This window comes from Akebia trifoliata, chromosome 1 (assembly GCF_017979445.1).
Source record: "Akebia trifoliata isolate Shusen 1 chromosome 1, ASM1797944v1, whole genome shotgun sequence".
NCBI classification, from domain to species: domain Eukaryota; kingdom Viridiplantae; phylum Streptophyta; class Magnoliopsida; order Ranunculales; family Lardizabalaceae; genus Akebia; species Akebia trifoliata.
Genome location: NC_141375.1, coordinates 30,982,144 through 30,998,636, shown reverse-complemented (window position 1 = coordinate 30,998,636; position 16,493 = coordinate 30,982,144). Strand labels below are relative to the sequence as shown.

The window sequence follows — 16,493 nt, the reverse complement described above, 5'->3', positions numbered from 1 at the left end:
CAATTTTGCATTTTGCAAGGAATAATAATATCTTAAATTTCAAGTCCCTCGTTGATCACCTACAATGATTTATCTCGACTTAATTGGTATGTGTGATTTGTAAGGTATATACCTGAGGGATTTGGTGAGATATGGTGTTCTAAGAGACTAATTGTCTCGCCCCTATTAGTCTCAAGCCAATATGTCGGCACGTCATAAAATAATTACGGGTCGTGATAATTTGATGCCCCCCTATGACCTACGCCTGTATCACTAAACCGTAGATCATTTGACTCGAGATACACAAGAAAATAGTTGTGTGTATCTCAAGGCAAATAATCTACGGTTCTATGATTGGCGGTGTCAGAAAATCATTATTCCAAAATTATATATCTCCAATTTCAGAGGGGTTCTAGTGAATTACCGAGACAAAGTGGTGTTAGATTTAGAATTGATCAAGTCAATCATTAAGGGATGTTTGTTTAAATTTTATAATATATAAGAGGTCGTACTAAAGTTTTAATTGATGGGGTAGGTATAATTAAAAATGAAACCTTACTTTAGATGACAGAAATGTCCCTTCGTTCTACAGGTCTTTTACAAATTACATCTCGAACGAGTCAAAGAATCAACTCGGCATCCCTGCAAATCAAAGCGAGAAACCATGGATCCTCTCCTCTGGCACAAAGTTGCTGCTATCTCTGGTACTGTCCATTTTATTTATTTTGTTTGGGTTTTTTTTATATTTTATATTTTATTTGGGTTTCCATGGATTTATCTCACAAACCCAATTACGAAAACAGGAGTTGCAGCTCTTGGTTTGGGGACATACGGTGCCCATGTCTTCAAGCCCCAAAACCCAACTTACAAGGAGGTATGTTTATGTTTTTTTACAATTTTTTTTTTTTGTTTTTCTTGAATTTGAAGAGTTTAGTAATTTAATCCGAATTCGTCTCTCATTTTTGACGATTTTTGTTGTAAATAATGGAAGGTTTGGCAGACTGCATCACTCTACCACTTGGTTCACACTGCAGCATTAGTTGCAGCACCTATCACCAAACACCCCAATATTGTAAGTACCCTTTTCAGTTTACTTCCCAATTTCCCTCTTTTTGTTTTAATATTTGTTGAATTTGGATTATGGTTATTGTATTTTGATCATGAATGGTAAAGAAATTATGTGCTGTTTTTCGATTTTTCTTTTAATTTTTTTCTTGTATTCTGGTGTAGTTTGGAGGCCTTTTGACTACTGGAATTTTGGCATTTTCAGGGACGTAAGTACCAATTTCTGTTCTTCCATTATGTTGGTTATAGTCCTCAATTATAATTATAATTATAATTATAATTATAATTGGGTTTTCTTGAAATTATGCAACCCTTAAAGTTGTTCGATGCACGACAAGTCTGTTGGAGAAAGCTTTGTGATATTAAGTATAATGTCATTGGGAATTATCCCACTATCATCAATATGTTAACCGAAATTCTCAGACATGAAAGTGCCAACTTGTTGATGAGGTTTGTGAATGATGAAAAACGACCTTCATCCAAAACCCACTTTCAACAACAAAAGCCTTATCCCAAATATTTGGGGAACCACCAACAAACCCACTTGTCTATCTTGTAGTCCGATGTTCAGTCTAGCTTGGTAAATTCAACACCATCATCTATGCATCTTTGTGTGTGTGTGTGTGTGTGGATACTTTGTTTCCCATGGATTACAGATACTACGTTTCCCATGGAAACTTTGTTTCCCATGGATTACAGATACTACGTTTCCCATGGAAACTTTCTTCAATCTTAAAACCAGTGTGGACCGATTTTATTTCTCAACACTTTTTTTTATTCTTCCATCTAAATCAAAAGATTATGATTTTGACATAGTGGTTTATAGAGTTTATCTTAAGGTACTTCTCAAGTGTTTTTATTGGATATTTTGTTTCAGCTATAGATGCAAGCCTCATGAGTTTCAACAATTGCAAAATTAAATACCCTCCTCAAGTTCTCTTACTTGCTTTTATTTTCCTTCTTTTGATCTTTGACACTTTGATTAACACAAATTTTATCTCAATAAAATTGCCAAAATCCACAGTGCAATTTAATAAGAAGGCTTGTGATATCAAATAAAATAACTAAAATACCCATCTCCATCTCAGTTATTTTTTTTTTCTAGGACATATTACTTCCGTACAAAAATTCCTTTAATTTGTTTATTTCAATACCTATATTTTGATGTTTATGTTAAACATATACAAGAATTGGTTTTTGGGATTTTCCAGGTGCTACACTGTTGCACTTCTGGAAGATAGACAGTATTCTACCTTAGCTCCATTTGGTGGGTTTGCATTTATTGCGGCTTGGGCAAGCCTTCTCTTCTAGGATTTCCAATATGCACCATTTACTTGTTTTGAGGCATAAGTTGAACATCTCTTCTCAGGCGCATTAGATAGGCCCCAAATGTAAGCTCTTTATTGTTATGTTGGGCATTGGACAATTTCCCATGTAATTTTACTGTTATAGATTGCTTGCATTTGTCTTCTCAAGGATATAGATTTCAACATATACATTTAGTTTGCAACTACCCTTTTTTAAACAGATTCTTGTTCCTTATATTGAATGTAGGATAAATTCAAGATCCTCTCTTAGCTGTCGTCTGCCTAATAAATAGTTAGATGGATAAGCTATAGTCTTAAGTATTGTAGATGTTACTTTGAGCACATGCAGGGATTTGGTACCCACCATGAGGATCTTGTCTAACCATTCAATTTATGATATTATTTGGTTGGTGAACTATGATTTTGTCGGTACTTAACTAGTTGTGAAGAGACCCCTGTAAAGATGAGATCCCTGAAAATTTTGCTTTGTTCCTCTTACTTCACTCTTTCGAAATATTCTGTGTTATTCTTTTTTCTTCTTGACAAAATCTAACCATAAATATCTATGTATGTGCAATTTTTAGTTTATATCAAATTTCACTTTCCTTTATGACTTGTTCAAAATTTTCTTCAAAAACATATTCCATCTATAATTCCAAGTTCCAAAGAAAGATAAATTAGGACTTGGGCCCATAGCTCAGTTGGTTTGACACATTGCAAGGCAACTTTGAGGTCGTGGGTTCAAGTTCAGCTTATCCATCCCTCCCTCCAAAAAAAAAAAAAAAAAAAGATAAATTATTTTTCCAGTACTTTTCTTCATTGAGGATATCTCTTTATTTGATTTTATTCGGGAGGGGCATTTTTTGGACTTCTTAGAAGTGTACGAACCAAAAGTGCAACATGTAATGGTTTTTGAGACAGTTGTTATTATGGTATTTTTCTTTTGCAATAACATCCTTGTTTTTTTTTTCTTCGTGATTTCTTTTTGTTAATATATCTAATCAATCACATTTTTAATGGCATGGATTATTAATAAATTACCCTTTCTGCATTGCTTTCATGTATATTCAAAGCTGATAGAAGCTTCATAGTATCAAAAAGAACTTAAAAACATAGCGAAGAATTAATCTTTGGAAAAGAGAAAACTCTTATCAAGAAATAAAAGAAAAACTCATTAAACCATTGTGTATGAGAGTGAAAAGCTTGTACTACAGAGTTCATGAAAACTATGATTTGCACGAGAAACATTTATTATCTAATCTAAACAAGCTAGATTTATAAATCACAGATTACTACATATCCTTGTTCCTTTGAATCAGGTAAGAAACTCAAACTTGCAGGAGTTATGACCTGCAAAAAAAGATAAATAAAAAAATAAGAAGAAAATAAAATACTTAATCATTAAAACGTCACAATTGTAATAAATTGCTGATATGCTTTGGACATGTACAACAAAGATATATGACAAGGGAAGAGACATTTTGATGATAATAAGAAAATTCAAGCCTAAACAAAGTTCTATAACAAAAAAAAAAAATGTTCATATTGCCCACCCTAGTACTTGAGATGAGGCATTGTTCACAGCATAATAAAATGTTACATCAAGCCACATGCTTAGGGTCGGTTATAACCAATCAATTGATTGGAAAACTTATGGACCCATGATAATAACCAAAGACAAAGATTTCCTTTTTAGGACATTACATCCTGAACTTCATGAACTTACTAAAATGGGAGATCCACTCATCTAATAAGCATTTAAGAGCTCCACATGGTTTATCATGTCTAGCATGGGGGGAATGGTCCTATTGTTTTTTTAATATGACCATCCCCATGTTTATTTTTTAATAAGAGCTTTGTTTATTTTTTTGTAATAAACAAAGTTAAATCACATCACTTAAGAGTTAAGACACATTTGAATGCGACCCTTGGAATCTACTCCATGTATGGTTTTCCAAAAAAAAAACAAAACAGCAAGACATGGCCATCCCAATCATACATGGACTACACTTTCTTGGCACATGGACTTGCCTATGTTGAGTCACCATCATGGATGGGTGAATGCTAGCTCGACAAGTGAGCTCCAGATAAACACAGCCAATCAAACAGTAAAACCATCAATCAGGTTTTGGTGATGGAGTTTCTCTTGATGGGATCCATGGAATGGTGGGTTCCAGATCAATGCATGTATTGAGAGTTATGAGGGATATCTTAGTTCTTACTTGGATCAAGCTCAGTAGTCATGGCAGCACCATTGAAGTAACATGTAGCGCCTTTGTTCTTGAATCTCTGATAGTAGTTGTTGAAAGCATAGGAGGCATGGTCCTTCATAGTGTTTGGGAGATAGCAAGGTTGGTGTACCTGTATCTTACTGCAATCAGCACCCCCTCTCCCACAAGCCCAATTAAGCGCCTCCAGCAGAACATTGTCTGGGGTCTGCTCATCAGCTATGCACCATTGTTCAAATTGCCCATCTACTAACATCAAAATTAGAGAAAACTGGGATTAGACTTCAATAAGTTGGGGAAAGTGTCCTTGTTGCATGGTTAAGAGCTATAAAGATTTTGGCATTTAAAAACATCAAAAACCAATTAAAATTAATCACTAAGAAGAATAACCTGAAGAGCAAGAGAAATTAAACACAACAGATTGAGGGGTTTTCTTAGAATAGATTAATGGGTTCTTATCTAATTTTAAATCTACAAAAATAAATAAATAAATTACATTTATAGCCTCCTAGAATAGATTTATATATTTCAACTAATTTTTCAATGTTTGATTGATTAGAACTTCTTTCCTTAGCTTAAAAATAAATGATGTATAAATCATGAATTCCCAATAGATCTAAACTGCTTCATTAAAAATGAAGCCAGACGGGGTTGATGATGCGTTGTCGTACCGTTTTATAGGCTTGAGGAGACTTCCTTTGGTTTTAAACCCATAGTTTCTCATCTTAAATTTAGACATAAATGGGAAAAAGAACATGAAACTTCATTGATACCAAGTTTCTTCCAATTTTCATATTGGAAGTTTCAATCTCAAAAAATATGCAAATGGATATCATATTATTTTACCTGATTCTTGTAGAATTATCATCAAAAAGAGAAAAGCAAGCAGAAATCTTTGCAAAACAGATGCCATCGTTTCTCCTAATCTGTTGCAGTAGTTTTATTTTTTTGAGACTTCAAACAGTTAGTGTTGGCTAAATACAACAAGTGATATTCAGCTTTTGCCAAAGTTTGATAGTATAATATTCTCTACATTTCTTTCAGTTTACGACAAGTAACTATGTAGAGAGTATATTAGGGGATTTCCTTTTCTTGGAATGACCATAATACCCCCTTTATTTGTATCATCTAATGTTGTAAAAATTAAGGTTCTTCGATAATGTAAAATATTGATGGATAGATGTGTGCCCATAATAATTTCTTAATCATTATGTGATGTTTAGGACCACAACCATTAAAGAAGATTTTTCATTCTTTTTTTTCTAAATAAAGAAAAAATGATAGAAATATTCCCATTGATGGAGACTTTTTTTTTTTTTTAGTGGAATTAAGAAAAGATAAGGGTTATTTTGGTCTTCTGAAAAGTATAAGGGTATTTATACTATAGGCACATGGGAGCATCGAAGGTCATCCTCTCCACGAAGAAAACTCAAGAAAAAGTAAATATTCCATCTCAAAAGCCCAAACAGATTGACCAATGTAGTATTTTCAAATACATTTATATATATATATATATAAATCTAAAACCACAATTTACTAACCATCTCATATCCGAAAAAGAAAAAGAAAAAAAAGTATTTAAATTTCAGGTTCTTAACCACGACAAATCACTTCCTGCCATGTTAGATTATCCACCCAAGCAATTAGAACTTTTTTCTTAACTTTCCTCTATTTTTTAGATCTGATGGTTGTGATCATGGGATGGTGGACCAAGTGTTTCTCTTCCAATTAAATGCAATAAAGAATTACATTTTTTTTATATATGAAAGATTATATTGGCACACCAGCTTTTACTTACCACACATCAAGACTTTTGAAATTAAAAAAGTGCTCTGCTTGATTGGTGTGTTACACGTAAAAGTTGGCGTGTTAATAGCAGTTAGCTCTTGTTCCTTTTTTGGGTGGTTTACACATCAGCAAGAGTAGTGTAATGTGTGAGCTCTTTAACTGTTCATACATATTTATCAAAAATATAATAAGATTTTTTTTATTAAAAAAAAAAGTATATAGGTAAAGCTTAGGCCACCACCTCCTAGTGGAGGTGGCCTATGCAAGTGTAGAAGTCCGTATAATTTTTGCAAAAAATTCAAAATAAGCTGAATTTAGAAAAGCTATTATTTATACCAAAAATTATATTACAATTGTAGTAGTTACAAATGAAGCTCCAAACAGTAGTACAAACCAGACCTTATGGTAGAAGAAACCTTTTAGCTTTCGAATTTACAACTCGAGTATATCAGTCTTCTACATCGCGTATTTGAACCCGTATATCGGCACATATTGAACAAGATGAAATGTACTTTTTTCAACTCTTTCTACAGTAACTATACAACAATGGAAAGGTAGTGATAAGAAACCCCAGTGGCCAAGTCTTGATTGCAAACCCCTAGTAAGTCAGGCATTTCTCTTTTAGGATTGTGAAACTCATTAATCGTTGGTCAGTGGCCCAAAATCCCTGGAAATAAATAAATGATTAAATTAAGTATGCCTTGGTCAGTCGGTGAATGATTACTTACTATTTTATATGTATGGGAGTTATTATCGCCTGAGACCAATGTTTTCGAATTAATCAAATATGTAACAATTACACGTAAAATCCAACAATAATACAACTTATTTCTATGTACAATGCATTGTGTCAACCTATACGCAATGATAATTTAGTCAAAATAATGTTTTTAGAAAATGGATTTTGTAACTTATTCATTTATATATATAAAAATCTTATAAGTACATGCAATAACAAAAACTAAGGGATGCAGATACATCCCCCCCTTTGATTTCATTTATAAATGAAAAACAGAAAACAATGCAAAGTTTCAGGGAGTTTGATTAAACTACTAAAGTAAAATATTTTTGCTCTAAAACATTAGGAAAACCCAACTTTTCACAATAGTTCTGCAAACAAGAAGTGAAGGGCTTGGTTGAGTATGATTTGAAGTGGTTGAAATTCTGAAAAATCAAGTTCCACAATGTGCTTCTTAAGTAAATATTGGAAAAAAAAGTACTAAAAATCCATGATGTGTTTTTTAAGAAAGATGACAAAAAGAAATTACTCGTTTAGTTCACGGTTAGTGTAGTGACAGCACATGTGATTACCATGATTCTCATGCATGCCCACCTTTGAACCAACATTAACTAGCATGGATAAGGAAATTACCATTTCATGAAACCTGCAAAAATTCAATCCAGATTGGACGATCGTATGCCACCTAGTGGCAAACTTGCTGCTTGTCAGACACATAGATCAGATCAGGACTTCTGGTTGCATAGGCAACTTCCCAATTCATCACATGGCCCAAACACCAACTCAACAGCTGCATTCATCTCTCTCCCACTTTATCAGTCAGACTGAAAGAAACGTGTCAACACTGAATAAAGTTGATCTTCTTCGAATGGCTTAGACACATAACCATCCAACCCACATTTAACATACTTCTCATGTGTTGCCTGGATCACGTCAGCCGTCATGGCCAGTATTGGGGTGTGCCAGTACGCCACATTCCCAAACATCATATTAGATGCTTCCCCAAATTTAATCTTCTCATTAATCTCATTCTCTATACACCGGATTTGTCTCGTCGATTCAAACCTGAAAATATATGGAAAAAGGAATATTAAAGAACGAACCCTATTCATAAAAGCCAAAGATGGTATGAACAATAAGAAACCTGGGGAGAATGTGTTCCAAGTAATTGAGAAAGGAAAGCTTATATTCAACAAATATGAATTTACCCATCCATCTCTGGCATTTGGAGATCCATGAAGCAAATATCAAACTTGTGTGGTGGCCGTAACATCCCCAAAGCAGCCTTTCCACTCTCGACACACGTAACTTTGGCTCCATACTTTTTTAATGCACCCGCTGCCACCCTACGGTTAACAATATTGTCATCTACAACCAAGATTTCCTTTCCATCTAGTAGACTCTGAAGAGTTGACGGTTTTCCACTATCCTCAAAATTCTTGGTCCCTATGCCAAGGGTTTGTCGGAAGAATGCAGCCAACGTATTTAACCGAAGAGGCTTCGTTATTACATCATCTACATAACCAGCTGATTTGAACTCATTGATAGAGGAGCTTGTGGGGGTAGCCAAGAGGAATATCTTTGGGTCGCTTTCAGAAGGCTTCTTTCTCCCAATTTGTCGGAACTCCTTGAGCAAATGAGGGAGGGCAATAGTTGTCTCCTCATCCCAACCTTCTTCTTCAACAAGCACCACGTTTGAATGCATTGTTGCACTGAGCACATAATAATTAACAAAATTAAGCACAAAGTATACCAATATAAAATTGATACACTATTTTGCCACGATTTTCTATTCTTACATCACCCGAAATCCTCAGTAGTAAAACCACAGTAAATTACCCAAACTACCCTTCTTGACTTGTGATGGTTTTAGTATTGTTTTACAGTGCCTAAAAGCCAGGGAGGTGATTTGGATGTTTGTACTTTTTCTTAATTTTTGGGTGGAAAAAAAAAAAACTACGGTGGAAAAATTAACTCCCTAAAATTTTATTATAAATTTCTTTCATATTATTTGCATCAAGAGTAGATAAAATAATGTTTTATATGATTCGATCAAAATCTTTTCGATGTCTATCAACCTACTTCATAATGGGCTTCTTTTAAAGTTCCATTTATACCACTAATGGGGAAGAGATTCCATACATAGGATTGCAATTGGATTCTTCCATTTTCATAGTTGAAATTGGGAAATAAAGATGAAGTGGGCATGTAATTCAAGAATTGTACGTCAAGTTATACTTTTAATCCCTTACGCATTTTGGGTCATTCCAATAAATAAAAAAGTATTGTTGCTGGTGCCATTAAAATTGTGGTTAAAAGCCATATAACAAAAATTTGGGGTCGGCTGAATGAATCTTGTCCCTCCATTCAAGTCCGTCTAAAGCCACATAGTTATCAACAAATATAGAGAGAGCCAAGTAAAAAAAAATTTACCTTGACTTGCAAACATTTGATACATATGAATGTGCAGATTTCAGATTGATGGCAATATCGACAGGAATTCCTAGTCTCTGAAGATGATACCTTGTGACCTCAGCACGAATACTTCTCCCATCAACCACCAACCCTCTCAATCCCTGGAACTCAGAGAATCGATGCCTCTTCATATCAAGAGAACTTGTCTGTCCTTTAGCGAAAGCTGCAGTAAATGTGAAGGCACTACCCTTCCCAGGTTCACTCACAAATCCAATTTCCCCACCCATCATGTCTACCAAACACTTGCTAATACTCAAGCCTATACCAGCACCGCCATACGTACGTGAAGTGGAACTGTCGGCCTGCATGAAAGGCTTGAAGATGCGACTCTGTGCATCTGGAGGTATTCCCACACCAGTGTCCTCTATTGTTACAAGCAATCTAATCACTTCGGTTGCTTCGGTTGAATTTCTGTTATCTAACATTTTAAAATTCTCCCAGCTCTTCCACCTGTCAACTACAGGAAACTTACTCAACGTATTATACAATGTGTCTAACCCTTCTTTAACTGACTCCAATTGTTTCAGCACTTCATCTCTAGTTCCCAACAGATTCCTCACTTCTTCTGCTAGATGCATCGAGATTAATATGTGTCCTTCCTTCGTGAACTGCAATATGGACATTTATTAAATTGGCAAGAAATTTTATTTTTTTTAAAAGGGTTGGCAAAAGCAAAGAGATAAGTATGTGTGTGGTGGTGACAATTGTTGTTGCTGGAAGGAGAGAGGGGGGGACCCATCGAATAAACTAATAAAGAAACAAGAAACGCAACCAACCTTGATTGAATTTCGAACAAGATTGGTAATTATCTGCCGAAACCGTCCAGGGTCCCCAACAACCATTTCTGGCACCTGATTTGATACGTAAACGCCCAGCTTCACTCAACAACAAAAAAAAAAAAAAACAATCACCAATTAGTTTGTTGTAAGGGAGATAGTAACTAACAGCAATAATAATTAGAAGATGTGACTATAGAAGCAATTGATGTAGCAAAAAAGGTGATAACTTGGCTTCTACCTCGGTGCCTTTGCCATGTAACTTGCCAGGGTAAATTGATAAAACATTATCAAGGACATCGCGCAAATCAAACGGGACGGCCTCAAGCTCAAGTTTGCCTGATTCTATCTTAGCCTGATCAAGGACCTCATTTATCAATGATATTAGATCTTTCCCACTAGAGTGAGCGGTCTTTGCATAATCCAGTTGATTTGGATTGAGATCTGTGTCCATCAACATCTGTAGCATACCTGAAAGATAAATAGTTCTCTGTTAAGTAATGCTTTTACTGATATAATTATAAGGCACAATGTATTACTAAACCTCAAAACTTACCTAAAACACCGTTCATTGGAGTCCTGATTTCATGGGAAACAGTGGCCAGGAACTACAAAAGAGAAGGCACAACTCAGTTCAACCTCAAAGCATTCAACCCAATTAAGATTTGTAGAAATTATTTGGTAGTTTTTGGTGCAAAACTCTAACGGAACACCATTTAACAATAAAAAGCACCTGGGATTTAGCCACATCGGCAGCTTCAGCCCGGCCTTTGAGCTCAATCGTCTTACGATAATCACCCTCCACCTTTGCAATTCGGTTTATAGCTGCATGGAAGATATGGCCTACAAGCAATGTGATAACGAAGACCCCAACTGATGCAATTATTGCTGTCCAAGGTGGGGCAGGTTTCTGCTTAAATCTGCAATGAAAAGAAAACAACTTCAATTCATCAAGAGTTTGTGGTGCCAAAACTTTAGTAGTAATTCGTTCTCTTCATTAGGCACAATTGCTAACCTGCAGTGCATCTCATGCCTCCGAAATGGATCTCCAAAATTAAGTTTGCTCTTGCGCAATGGAACCGTATCTGTTACATTAGGACCATACATGCAGATGGGTGCAGAACTATTAGTTGTGTCATAGACATTCACCACAATGGTTTGTTTGCTCGCGAGTTGGTGCAGAAGCTTCTCCACTAATGATGGGACATCATAGGATGCACCCAGATACCTGTTTGAAGAGTGAATCCCATTATAAAACTCAAACCACTCTAATGTAGAACATCAACTTGGGAACGACCATGAAAAGTGAAAACTTTTAATGTGCCCATGTGAAAAACTTACCCCTCGGTTGCTTTAATACGCTGCTCACGTGTAGCATTTGGGGGGAGGTCAGTGTTATACACAGCAAAAGTGAGTACGACACCAAGGTGATTGGATTTTAATAGCTTGAAAGGAGAGGTTAGGACGCCCTTTCCAGATTCTCTTGCTCGCAAGATGTTCTCGCGGTCTTCCTACAGTGTTTAGCGTTTTGTAATCAGTGACCTTGTTTTCAGAAAGGGTAACATGATAGAGAATTCACAACGCCGCCTATATGCCATCCACTTTTTCATTGTTTTTTACAACACCATCAGATCTTATAAAATGGACAGCTTTTGGGCAATGTAAAAAAAAGTTGTAACAAATAGTTGCACCTGATCCCAACCAATACAAATATATATAGGGCGGTTCAAGGGATAATAATTGTGACAAAATCTATGACAATGGTTTTTTGTAAACCACTTTTGATGTGGTTAGAATTTTTGCAATGAGCTGATTTTTGGTGAGGATGATCTCCGTGGTGAGGAGATCATCCTCACCAAAAATCAGCCCATTCTGAAACTTCTAACTCATATAAGACAAAAACCATTGTCATAGATTTTGTCACGGTTATTGCCCAAGAACTATCCTCATATATATATTGGATAAGTTGTTCTATAGTCATGGTCTACATGCTCTTAACTATATATTTCCTTATACTACACATTCTTTTACGATATGATTATAATAAGAGTGAAAACCTAAAATAAAATGCTATTTAAGGAAAGATTACCTTTCCAGACATCATATCGATGGAAACAATATGGGAGACGGTTTTTTGAGAGAATACAACAGGTGCATATTCATCTTGAATGGGTGAAGGATCCAACTTCTCTAGGATGTAATCTTGAACTGGGGACTTATCCTTGGTTTCCATTTTCTTTATTGTCCATCCATGCAACTTCTCAAAGTGCTCTCTCTCAGAATGCACAACTTTCACAGCATAGGCAACACCACTAGTTAGTGGCCTTTCAAAACCAGTTCTTTCTGTATACTCTGCAAATGTTCTCTGTGGAAAAAAAAGATGGTCAAGGTCACAATTGCTAGAAATCACATTGACACCAAATATAATAAAACATGAAAGAATCAAATGTGCAATGTTCAAATAAAAATGATTTAGAAAAGAGTAAAAGAAAATTGTGGATAAGAGATAGCATTACCTGATCAATTGTGGAAGGATGCTTCCCATGGTGAAAGGTTGAGACAAGAATAGCTAAGGCATGGACATGGTTCATGCTCACATTGAACTGATCTTGCAACATACGTGCCCGCTCATCACACATGTTGTTAAGCATCCCTGTCCTCCACAAAACTGTATTCTTGTTCATGAACCAAAATAACCACAGAGACGCAATCACCCCAGCCAAAAGAAACAGAATTAGCAGTTTCCTCCTCCATTTCCCACTGCCTTCGGAAGAGCTTTGAGATTGTTGTTGATGCTGCTGAAACTGTTTCCATCTCAGATTGATCCACAATCTTTTATGAAAATCAGAAACCTTCCAGCTTACTATTAAACCGATTAGGACAAACCAACATATTTTCAGCAAACAGGTAAGGAGACCCTCGGAATGCTCTTGTTTGCAGTTTCCAAGTGTTCTCATTTGCAGGACATTCTGCTCAAAACCAAAACAACCAAATAAACTCACTTTTCCATATTTGTGCCAAGAAATGTAAGTGAAGTTTTCCCATGTTCCAACAATTTCTTTAATTTATCAATGAAGAGACAGGAAAAAAAACAGTACATCCTCACATTGTAATGGAAGACTAGGAATTACATTGCCATCTCAAATTGATCATCAAAAAACTGCTCTTTGGTCTGCGATTTTATACCTTATGCTTGAGCATCAATAGATGTTAGCATTTTTAATTTAGTTCCTAGATCATAAATGGTAGCTTGCTTATATTTCAGTGAAAACAGTTTGAAGCGGGCAGTCATAATACAAAGAACCATAGAATGAAGCCCATTGGAAGAACCACCAAATTAAATGGAGGCACTTAACAATGGAACCCATGTACCATGAATTATACATTGTGTGCGTATTGTGTTTTCCTTTTTCATCTTCTTTGGAAATTTATATTTGCTTCTTTTTTCATCCAAAGCAAAATAATTTTGGGTTTTAAGAACTGCACTTTATTTTTCTTTTTTTGATGTATGGTAGAGCCCTCTTTTCATAGTTTGATCTCATGTGTGTGTTGCCCCTTTCCTAAGCCTGTGGCAGGGTGCATTTATACACGAAGAAGTGTTTACAGTGTAAACATATATAACAAGCTTTCCAATGAATTATATCATAATTGGAGCAGAAATGGTGTCAAGGTTGCGGACCAGAAGGTTTCAAATAGAACACCCCCCCCCCCCCCCGAAAAAAAATAACAAATAAAAAATCTTAGAAAACGAGAATAATAGTTGTTTCAGACATAATAAAGTTTTGGTAAAACTAGGAAAATAGTATGGAAGTATGAACGACAGAAACAAATGATAAATGCAATTTCTGGAATATAAATATGGCAGATCTGTACGTAAAATCTACAACTATCTATAGAATACGCATAAGAGTTTATACAGTCCTTTTGTATCTTCCACATAACACCAATATGTTTCAGTGACAAGGATCATTTGGGAAACATGAGAGTATCACAAAATTTGTAAACTTGAAGTTTTCCCGCATGGGAGAATCTAAGATGAGTAAACTTCAGAAAAATATCTCTATAAATTGCAATTACAAAAAATATATATTTACCTTTCCACATGTTTGATTATCAGGCAAAGAAGATGTGTTGTCTTGAGATAAAATAAGTGGTAGAAGTTCCGCCCTCACAGATGGTGGGTCAGGCTTCCCAGGAACGTACTCATCTTGAACTCGACATTGGTCCTCAGTTTGTATGTTCTCTGCCACCCACCCATGCTGCTTTTCAAACTTCTCCCTCTCAAATGATAATATTTCCAAAGCACAAGTAATGCCATTAAGTTGTTGCATATGGAGTCCTGATCTCTTCATACATTCCAAGGGTGCTTTCTGTAAGAAGAGGGATGGGTTCAGCATGTGACAAGAGTACAACAAACATAATGATCCAAAACACCCACATTCAGATCGCCCTTTCCTATTGATTGTCTTCTTCTTTTTTATCGACAACAGTGCATCAGCATAAGATATTTTCTCAAATAATTTGTTTATCTTCCCAAATCCAAACATACATTTCCATAACAATCTCTTTCTTAAATAAAAAATAAATTAACAAATTACTAATAAATAAAGCATTTGAGCAAAACATATATACCAAGGAAAAAAAGAGAAGGGAAGTCTTGACACGGAGTAGAATTGGACCAAATGGATCAAGCTTGGAAAACATCAGAACATATTTAACAAATTCCTATTCCGACTCTATAGCTACAACAGTAGATCAAAAGATTTATCCTACAAATCTTCAAAGACCCAAAAACTAAACTAAATTCAAATAGAGAACACCATTTCCAATCCAAATATATTTCTTTCCTGCATTTCAGCCCACAAAGTCATTCACATCCAATTTCTAGTCTTCAAAAATTCATTAATTTGCCATAATAGAAGAAGTTCAATAAAAAACAGTAATCAAGAACCATGAAATTATCAAGAACTAACACTAAAGAGGAGCTAAAACACAAGTACCTGATCTGATTTTGCCAACAGAGAGGCCATGGCATGAAGTTGGCTCCTACTGACATTGAATTGCTGTAGCAAAATTCTAGCTTTCTCGTCCCACGAGTCTAAAGTCTTATTCTTCCTCATTGAAACTCCATCATCCTTCAAATCAGAGAATAGCCATAGAGACCCAGCGATACAAACCAAGACCCACAGAACCAGAAACTTTCTTCTCCACTTCCAACCAACATTAGATCCCTGAAACTGCTCCTTCGCCTTTGAATTAGATGATAATCTTCCTTTAGAGCCAGATAACTTGCAATTCAATGCCATCCTAACCAAGACCCACCAACATATCTTCAAGAAAAGCCTAAGAAACTTGAGAAAAACCCCATTAATGGCCGAAAACCTCATCAAAACCACAACCTTTCAGGAAACCTACTTGGGAAATTCACCTAAAAGTGAATTTTATTGAAGCCCATTTGATTTTTACTCACTAGAGAATAGTAAAGATGGCGGATTTAATATTTCCTTTCTCTAACACCTTACTCTGTCAATTCAAAAAATCCATCAAACCCACGCCTTTTTGGAGAAAACCTACTCAAGAAACCCTGCCAACAAATAAGATGGACGAAACCCACAGTTGGTATTTCAGCCTTTTTTCCCTCTTTCATGATTATTTCTTTCTTCAACCTCTGTGTAGCTCAAAAAACTCATCAAGATCACACCATTTAAAAAACCCACTATAGAAGTACTTGATCAAGAGATATCGGATGTAACCCAGTTGGTTTTGATGCAAACCCAGCTGGAATCAATGATAAAGAATAACAATAAGAACCCCAAAAAGATGCGTTTTTACTCTCTTTCTGACTTCAGTTTGGTATGTTGGGTATTTTTTTGGGTTGAAGATAAGCTACATCATTATCTCATCATCATCTTCGTCTCTTGGGGAAGGTAAACGAAAAGAAAACAAAATACAAAGATCAAGATTCATGAACACCAAAACAATCTTTATTTCTTTAAAAAACAATTTCTTCCTCTCTTCGTCTTTTGCTTTTGCTAAGGACGAAAGAGACTACACCATTCGCGTTTAAAGATTGGTGTGCTTAGTTTGTCTCTCAGTCCACAAATACAGAGAGAGAGAGAGAGGAGTACAGTTGGGG

General features: G+C 35.5%; 3 protein-coding genes across 4 annotated transcripts; 1 reads left to right on the top strand and 2 right to left on the bottom strand.

The window, feature by feature from the left end:
• Positions 1 to 529: 529 nt before the first annotated feature.
• LOC147411709 (uncharacterized) lies at positions 530 to 2,519 on the top strand. Its single transcript, XM_086451403.1, has 5 exons — positions 530 to 683; positions 783 to 853; positions 971 to 1,051; positions 1,210 to 1,253; positions 2,256 to 2,519. Exons 1-5 carry the CDS (start codon positions 644 to 646, stop codon positions 2,353 to 2,355), a joined length of 336 nt encoding a protein of 111 aa, XP_086307529.1. The 5' UTR covers positions 530 to 643; the 3' UTR covers positions 2,356 to 2,519.
• A 991-nt stretch (positions 2,520 to 3,510) lies between these two features.
• Positions 3,511 to 5,618, bottom strand: LOC147411708 (Carbohydrate-binding X8 domain superfamily protein). Of its 2 annotated transcripts, none has more exons than XM_086451390.1 (3): positions 5,426 to 5,618; positions 4,574 to 4,828; positions 3,511 to 3,701 (listed from the first exon to the last, which is right to left on the bottom strand). In XM_086451390.1, the coding sequence occupies exons 1-3, from the start codon at positions 5,490 to 5,492 to the stop codon at positions 3,667 to 3,669; spliced, it is 357 nt and encodes a 118-aa protein (XP_086307516.1). In that variant the 5' UTR covers positions 5,493 to 5,618; the 3' UTR covers positions 3,511 to 3,666. The 2 variants fall into 2 exon arrangements, with proteins under 2 accessions (XP_086307516.1, XP_086307520.1); XM_086451394.1 differs by having other exon boundaries at positions 4,574 to 4,825; positions 5,426 to 5,612.
• A 1,033-nt stretch (positions 5,619 to 6,651) lies between these two features.
• Positions 6,652 to 16,493, bottom strand: LOC147411707 (histidine kinase 2-like). The gene is made up of 14 exons (XM_086451377.1): positions 15,358 to 16,493; positions 14,452 to 14,727; positions 12,874 to 13,326; positions 12,447 to 12,722; positions 11,699 to 11,868; positions 11,373 to 11,585; positions 11,091 to 11,277; positions 10,914 to 10,965; positions 10,599 to 10,828; positions 10,358 to 10,456; positions 9,540 to 10,189; positions 8,315 to 8,818; positions 7,740 to 8,171; positions 6,652 to 7,034 (listed from the first exon to the last, which is right to left on the bottom strand). Exons 1-13 carry the CDS (start codon positions 15,742 to 15,744, stop codon positions 7,922 to 7,924), a joined length of 3,747 nt encoding a protein of 1,248 aa, XP_086307503.1. The 5' UTR covers positions 15,745 to 16,493; the 3' UTR covers positions 6,652 to 7,034; positions 7,740 to 7,921.